Here is an 8312-nt window from a genome sequence, read left to right as displayed (position 1 = left end):
GACAATGTGAATGCTTTAACCACTGATGTTTGTGCACTGGCTTTTGATTACAAAGTAGAATTTGAACTATATATGCTCTTAATCTTTAGATGGATATTCATGAGAGTTAATCAACTAGGAAATGAGATTTATAATGATCAAAATTTGCAATTAAACAAAACTGAAGTAATTGAAAATATGTACCAATTGAGAATAGGTATCAGATCTTTGACCAGCTTGTCAACAACTGACTGAAATTACAAAGTATCAGGCATAGATGCAACTTTCTTGCAAATGGCAGGCATGAGCGGACATAGCCTTTCCCTTGGGGGTTACTTTTCAGCAGAGCACATATATACAGGCTGACAAACCCTGAAAAAGCCTACCCATTCTCATAAATTTGCTTTCTGACCCCTAGTGGTATTTGACTTGGAAAAATGCAGTCATCAAGTCTCACGCTTTATGATTTCCACATCTACCATTGCCACAGTAGTACTATAAAGTTAGAATAATCCTTACAACAAGCTACCTAATCAATTGAACAGGTACAGAATAACTAGCAAAAATCTGGGTATATGAAATGATATCTGCCATTGCTCACACGGTATCCCTAAGAAGTCAGAATCACCAAAACCATCTACATATTTACTTCATCACATATCCATACAGGAATTGAAAACGTTGGCAAATATATAGGGCCTTAGCCAGTGCAAATTGCAGGCATTATATCATTAGGAGAATGAGAACTGATGATCATGTAAAGGTCAGGGGTGACAGCTGCAGTCAGCAAAAAAATCCACAATCTCATAATCTATGAACCGTGTAGTTTCCAAATCATTGTTTGGCTTCAAGGTTTCTATTGTTTTTAACCCTTATCTTCCAAGCAAAAGGCACGAAGAAGCTGCTCACCAATAATCACCACATGAGCAAACACCATTCTTGAAATGGTGGAAACGATTCGTATCCCTGACAATTATTTCACGTTGAACTATCTTAGAGATGAGCTTGGCTGCAATATGGCAATCCCCACAAACACGGAGATTCTTGGTAATTCTAATTGGTGTCCCAGGCTCAGTGTTCAGAATAGCAAAGACAATAGCCAACTTCTCACTATGAACTGCCAGATGGCATTCCTTATCCTCCTCCTCCACATCATGTAGAGCAGAATCAGTCTCAGGAACATAACCTAATTCTTTCATCTTCCCCACCAATACGTCTAGCTCTTCATATATCTTCTCAGAATGCGGATGTGATTGGTCACCAGCAAGAAAGGTGTGAATCCGATCGTTCAGCTCAACATTGCTGATGCCAGGAATTTTCTTAAGTCCTCTACCCTTCATCATTGATCGGATGGTTGTTACATCTTTCCATCTACCAGCCTTTGCATATATGTTGGATAACAAGACATAATAACCTGACTGCTCGGGAGCCAATTGAAAAAGGTGATCAGCAGCTAGAAGCCCAATATTCATATTTGAGTACACCCGACAGGCACTCAGCAGAGCCCCCCAAACTCTCTCGTTAGGCTCTACTGGCATCTGCTTGATAAAACTATAGGCCTCATCTACTTGTCCGGAACGTCCCAACAAATCTACCATGCAAGAATAGTGTTCAATCCTTGGAATTATTTTATACTCCTCAGTCATCAATTTGAAGTAATATCGACCCTCCTCCAATAGTCCTGCATGGCTGCAAGCAGAAATAACTGAAACAAAGGCAATAGAATCCGGACTCAAACCTAAGTTTTGCATTTTTGCAAAAAGTGCCACAGCATCACGACCTTGTCCATTAAGACCATATGCAGAGATCATTGACGTCCATGATACAACATCCCGGAACTTCATCCTGTCAAACACTTCCCTTGCATCTCGTAAACTTCCACACTTAGCATACATGTCAACCAAGGCATTCTCCAATAATAAATTTGGTCGTAGTTTCTTCCTCTCAACATATTCATGCATCCGTCTTCCTAAAGATAGAGCCGAAAGATCCCCACAAGCAGGAAGAATACTAGCAATAGTGACTGCATCGGGTTCTATCCTATTTTTTTCCATCTGTAAATATAAATTAACCGCTTCAGCAGGCATTGAATTATTCACATACACTGCTATCATCACATTCCATGAAACCACGCTCTTTTTGGCCAACTTCATGAAAATCTCCTTCACATATGAAACATTGTTAGAAGTTGTGTTAGTTACAGCCGGCAAGAGGCTAGCCATTGTACCAGCATCTGGTTTTAACCTCAATGCCTCCATCTCTTTACAAACCTCTAATGCATCATCAAACCGTGCATTTTGTGCATACCCAGCAACCATTGAATTCCAGGAAACAACATCTCTACTTGGCATCTCATCAAGAACTCGACGAGCCTCCATTAAACAACCACATTTCCCATACATTGCAACTAGACCATTCCCGATAAACAAATTCAAATCAAGTCCAACTTTAACAACAGCACTATGAATTTGCAACCCAACATTCAAATTTTCCAATCCGGAACATGCTTTCAACGCGCAAGGATATGTATAATTATCAGGCTCAAATCCCTGGCTAGCCATGGTTTTGAAAACAAGAAGAGCATCATGGTACAAATGGTTGTTTACATAGCTTCTGATCATGACATTAAAGAAAACAACGTTCTTCTCAGGAATTTCATCAAATACGTGGCGTGTGATACCAGGTTCTCCACAGACAGCATAAGCCCTCATGAGTTTGATGCCAATAGAAGGGTTTGAGCAGAGAGGCTGATCGACAATGATCTTAGAATGGAGTTTTTTCAAGGTTTTGATATCTGGGTATTGGTCCAATATATCACCACACAGTACTTCAGTGAGAGCTGAGCTTTTCTGAGTGAACTCGAGTTTTGGGGTTGACAAGACTAGGTTTTGAAGTTGCCTGGCATTAGAAAAATGGCGGGAAAGAGGAGTGACTGATTTCATGAATGAGCGAAGAGTTTCGAAAATGAGGTTTGGAACTGATTTAGATATTACGACTTTGATATACGGTGTGTCTTAACTCTAAGGTCCATACTACCAGGCTACACCATCTTCAATTGGATTTCATAGCCTTGGTGTACCAGGCTACACAATCAGTCCCTAGTTCCCAGCAGTTAAATGGCTAGTCTTCTTACTTCTTAGTTCTCATCCAAATAAAACAAGGAGAGAAGGTTATAGGATGTAAATTCCTTACCAATTTCATCAAAAAGCACTGTTCCTGATGGTAATGGACTACAATTTTCTTTTTTTCTTTTTTTAATTCAATAGTTAAAATGGGGGAAAGAGGAATTTGAACCATGCATTCTTCATTGGAAATACCAATAAATGTCAATTAAATTACAAAACTCTTAGCAATTTTAAAAAATATTAATGGACTTGTTTAGCTTGAATTCCCACCAAGTAAAAAAATAATTCACACCAACTCCCAAAAAAAAAATACGTTGTACATTTGTACATACATACATATGGTTCCACCAATATAAAATACATAAATGTGGAGGAGCATCACAGTTCATCCTCTTTCCATTTTATTTAATCGAGGGTCTAAAATACATTCAGGTTAAGGTAATTTGGAAAAAAAAAATACAATGTTCAACTAATTTTACAAACAAATAAATAAAAATAAGATGAAAAAGGTACAAGTATATCAACTCTATTTCTCAACCACTTTTGGTTGAACTCTCAAGTAGGCTTCCCTTGTTAAATCCAGAAATGTATGGCAGCTGGTTCTTAGTGTCTTTTTAATGTTTTTACACATAGTTTCAGATGAAAGTCACAAATCAGGTCAGCTTGAAGAAAATTTACTGGCTCATATCATTGGTCATCCTGAAACAATGCCTTAGAAACAGAACCACCCGATTGACTTCCAGAATCTTGGTAGTCTTTATCATCAATACTGCTTCCCCGTGGGCAAGAACGTTTGTTCCGTGTCATAGGGGTCTCACATACCATGTTTGCCGTCATAGGAGTCTCACATACCATGTCGTAGTTTACCCTTCGCCGTTCCTTCCTTTTTGAAAGCTTCCGAAGAGGATCTGACTTTTGCTTTATCAACTTTGGCTGCTTAGGGGCCCAAACTCTCTGCAAATCAGGCATCCAACTTGTGAAAGATGAAAATCTCCGAGCCCTCTCTCTCCTCTTTTGAGCCTCCATTAATCTACGAGCATGATCCTCTTGTTTATTCCCCTGGGGGCTTCCATTGTCATTGTGTGGCAGCTGAAGGGACTCGGCTTCTGCTGACACCGGTTCATTAGTTCTATAATTTTCACCAATCTCATCTCTCTCTGATTTTTCTCTCCAAGATTGATTGCTATCCTCACTGTTGAGTAAACGATTAGGGGATTTATCCTCATCGGCAAACAGCAACAAATCCATTCTTGTATATATTCTATGAACAACATCTTCCAGGGTGTGACAATACCTGAAATTTTGGAAATCATACTTTACTTTAGCCCTCTCCTTATTCTTTCATCCTTAAGTAATAATCAAATGCAGCACTTGTAAATTGAGACAATTAATGATAATATATCTAAAAGTCACTTTAAGAAAGCTGTTTATTCAATTGGTATCGGGGTTCCATCCATTTCAAGGATCATATTAATAACATAAACATATCATTATGAGTGTCCTATTTTTATGCTATATTCAGTCAAACAAGAAATACATGAGTATTAAGTGACCTATATCCTGGAAAGAAGCATCATGTAATAAGAATAGTGGGACATATTGTATAAGAATATGTTTCTTGAAAGAATAATCAAATCCCACAGATAAGTGGAAAAGCAAGCACCAGAAATATGCATTTGGTATAGCTCCAAACAATAAAACATAGGAGCTTATTCTAGGCTCCACAAAGAAACTATGAATTTCTCTGAAGTATGGGTCACAGAATGTCAACATCATCATTTGAAATGAATTGATAATAATTTTTAGACATATGTACCTGCTTTTTATTATCTTTCCTACATAATTATCAAGGCTCCAATCTCCAAAAAAGCCTCTCTCCAGATGGCACTGAATGGTCTCTAAAAGCAAGCAAATTTGTTTGACAAACTTTTGTTTCATAGACTCCCCAATAGTTGCTCCAACCTCTGATCGTATTATCTCCATCCGAAACAATATCTGCAATTCATATCTAGTTTTTATTAAGGAAAAAAAATGTTAAAACTATGGGAGCCAGATTGTTCACCTTAAACATCAAAATAAGTAGTGTATGGTGATGCAGAAATTAGTGAAAATGAAAAAGGATACTCTCTGACTATATCTTTTGAACCAAATCCAGTACATCCTGGATCAGATGCTTGAAAGGACGAATCATTATTTTTGTGCTTTGCCACCAAGTCCTTAGGCTCCCTTAGTAAAAGGTTTGTTAGTTCAGGAACTATTCTACCACAAGCATCATCAGATTTTACCACAGTAGTTTGACTTGCTGAAGGGGATTCGGTTTCATGCTTTTGATATAACCAATATATGGATGATTTCACAAGCCGCTCTGCCAAAGCCCCCAAGTCTACTCCTTCAAACTCAAGTCCTTGTTGGATCTTATTGGAAAGACTACTGAAAAAAGCTTCAGAAGTTTCTGACTGTAAATCAACAGCAGCTTCGTCGTGTATCCTAGAAGCCTCAGTCAAAGAGTTTTCTCCAGCTGAGGCAGATGAAGAGACTGGCTGTTCACTTTCTTGGTGCAATGAAGTCAATCTATCATCTATTTGTGTTTCAATGTCCTTATGCCGCTTGGACTTTTCCTGTAAAATTAGACTGGAACAACTAGATTTCTTAATCTGCTTCATCCAACATTTCAGAAATTTCAACTTCTTTGAGTTATATCTTTCCCTGGAAAAGTAGACCTCTCCCAAATCTAGCGCAGAGTGCTCAAATGCTGTCTTGCAGAAGGCACTCCATGTGAGGTCTTGAAGCATATTTAATTTATTCTTATTCTTTTTCCTTGTACCATCTCCAACTGTTGCCGCCTTATTAGATGGTGAAGACCCAGGTTGAGAATCTATAAACCCATCGGAGTGCTTCAAGTCTATATTGGGTTTGCAAGTCTCATTGTCCATCTTCATAATAAATCGCGCCACATTTGCTTCACCAGAATCATGTACCCTGTGGGGAGGATAAACTCCGTCTTCTATAATAGAAAGGACAGCCGAAGAAACTGTGAAAGGCTTGAGAATTCCCATATGTGAATCACCGCTGCCATTTGAAAGAGACACTAATGCCCAGTAACCTTCCCTATAAAGAAAACTCAAAAGAATCTGCCAAATGGGTGTAGACTTTCTATGCACAAACTCACCCAATTCCATTGCTAGCATTTCAAGAACCCTATCTGCAAAAAAATCACCAGAACTTTCTTTCTGGTCATTCTTAGAGCCTCCAAAAGATTCACAGACAAGAACTAAATTTTCAGCTAAATGCCCAACAAATTTCCCACACTCAACGTATCTTTGCACAGCCTTAATATGGAGTTTTATTAGCCCATCACCAAAAAGTTCCCAAAACGAGTTCTTCCGTTCACAACCCACCACATCTGGAGTAAACATAAGATCTTTAGATCTATTTCTAGGTGACATCTTCAAATTGACCAGTTGAAGATCACAGCACTTGCATTCCAAAGGCTTCCCACTTACATCCAATATCTCAAGACTCAACTGTGCATTAAGTGTCTTACAACTATCACTATAATCAAAAACCTTTGATGAAATTGCAATCTTTGGATAAATCAACCCAAAGGGAACAAGAGCAGAACCAAGAACAATCGAATCAGTGGAGCAAAACCCCCAACCCAAACTCCTAATCCCACTTGCAAAAAACCCAAATTTCAATTTAGATTCATCAATCTCAATCTTATTTTCAACCCCATCCAACTCATACCTAACATCCACCCAACTAAATCGAATATCCCTACTAACATACGCATCATTCACATTCTCAAAAAGCCCGCAAAATTTTTCACAAAAAGCATCCACATTTTCCAAACACTCATCTTCAACTCCCACATTCAAAAACTCAGACAAAGACTTTACACACCTACAAACCGGAGAAAACAAAACAACCAAATTCGACCCAACAACAAGAGAATCATTATTCAAAAGCGTACCCGTTGTAGAATCATCCGCGACAGGATCCCACGCGTAGTCGTGGACCAGCTGGCGCATAGAAGCAGCAAGAAACGAACCCCGGGACGACACGGGCAAAGAATCAAACAGTTGGTGTGCATAAAGTGTCGGCAACGAATTGAGTGCTTTAGAGAGGGAAAGGAGGGTGGTGGAGGCGTCATTGAAGGAGAGGGAAGAGGTGGGGACAAAACGGTGTAGTTTGGAGGAGGAGAGGAGGGGGGAGAGGGAAGAGAAGAAGAATTTGAAGGAGAAGAGAGAGGAAGAGAGAGGAGGGAAAGAGAGGAAGGTGTTTGAGGAGGAAAGGAGAGAATTGAGGAACTGGGTTTGGTCAGAGAGGTGGAGAATTGGGTTTAGGTCAATGAGGAGGACTATGCGCTGGGTTTTGGTGTAGTCTGTGATTGGATCTTTTGGGTTTGGGTTTGGGTTTGGATTCGGATCTGGGTTTGGGTTTGGTGCCATTGGAGAAACAGCCACCGTGTGCGGTGGCTGAGGAAGGGGAGAGAGGTGGGGGGGAGCTGTGAGTTTGAACTTTAAACTGTTTGAATTGAAATTTATGGAATCAAAGGAAATGGAGAAGCAAAGACAATAATGGCATTTTTTGAAGCACAATTAGATGAGAGACTGATACAGAAGAATCATGAATGAGAGACTGTTTAGGCGGGAAACCGTAGATTTCGGTCAAAAGACGATTTTGTCCCTGAGTATTTTATAATCCCCAACTATATTATATTTATATGATTTCAATTCAATTTGAATCTGTCATTGAAAATAAATAAATTTATTTTATTTTTAAAATGACTCAACTCTCAGCTGATTATTTTTTGTTAAATGAAAAATGAAAATAGTAAATAAAACTTATAAGTGTTAGGGTGCGTTTGGATTGAAATAAAAAATTAAAATTATTTCACTATTCAGCTTATTTTTACTACTATTCGTGGGTCTTACTGCACTTTGTGACACTATTTATGGGTCACACTATACTATTTCAACTAAATTTTACTTTTATTTATAATACTTTTAGCAATAATTTTTCAGTTTCAGCAAAATAAACGATATCTAAACACACCATAAGTCTCAAACACTTCTTAAAATGTTTGATTAATTTTTAACAATATATAATTGATATAATATAGTTGATTTTTCTAAATTAAACTATCTATAGTTGTTATTTATTATTTGAAAATGTTTTAAATTTTGAAACCTTTTTTTAAAGGAA

General features: G+C 38.2%; 2 protein-coding genes across 2 annotated transcripts; both read right to left on the bottom strand.

Moving 5' to 3' along the window:
* Nucleotides 1-37: 37 nt before the first annotated feature.
* LOC115959468 (putative pentatricopeptide repeat-containing protein At3g49142) lies at nucleotides 38-3118 on the bottom strand. The gene has a single exon (XM_031077886.1). It carries the CDS (start codon nucleotides 2919-2921, stop codon nucleotides 885-887), a length of 2037 nt encoding a protein of 678 aa, XP_030933746.1. The 5' UTR covers nucleotides 2922-3118; the 3' UTR covers nucleotides 38-884.
* A 339-nt stretch (nucleotides 3119-3457) lies between these two features.
* Nucleotides 3458-7714, bottom strand: LOC115960637. The gene is made up of 3 exons (XM_031079574.1): nucleotides 5229-7714; nucleotides 4921-5112; nucleotides 3458-4398 (listed from the first exon to the last, which is right to left on the bottom strand). Exons 1-3 carry the CDS (start codon nucleotides 7553-7555, stop codon nucleotides 3792-3794), a joined length of 3126 nt encoding a protein of 1041 aa, XP_030935434.1. The 5' UTR covers nucleotides 7556-7714; the 3' UTR covers nucleotides 3458-3791.
* Nucleotides 7715-8312: the final 598 nt, after the last annotated feature.

The sequence above is a fragment of the Quercus lobata genome, chromosome 9 (genome assembly GCF_001633185.2).
Source record: "Quercus lobata isolate SW786 chromosome 9, ValleyOak3.0 Primary Assembly, whole genome shotgun sequence".
Classification (NCBI taxonomy): Eukaryota; Viridiplantae; Streptophyta; class Magnoliopsida; order Fagales; family Fagaceae; genus Quercus; species Quercus lobata.
The sequence above is the reverse complement of the archived record's forward strand: the minus strand, read 5'-3'. Positions and strand labels throughout refer to the sequence as shown.

Bases quoted from the DNA above. Each gene is read 5' to 3' on its own strand.
- LOC115960637 (XM_031079574.1), bottom strand. From the start codon at position 7,555: ATGGCACCAAACCCAAACCCAGATCCGAATCCAAACCCAAACCCAAAC. The intron at 5,113-5,228 runs GTATCCTTTTTC...AATAAAAACTAG, and splicing joins TCAAAAGATATAGTCAGAGA to ATATGAATTGCAGATATTGT. The intron at 4,399-4,920 runs GTACATATGTCT...CCAAAATTTCAG, and splicing joins GGAAAGATAATAAAAAGCAG to GTATTGTCACACCCTGGAAG.
- LOC115959468 (XM_031077886.1), bottom strand. From the start codon at position 2,921: ATGAAATCAGTCACTCCTCTTTCCCGCCATTTTTCTAATGCCAGGCAA.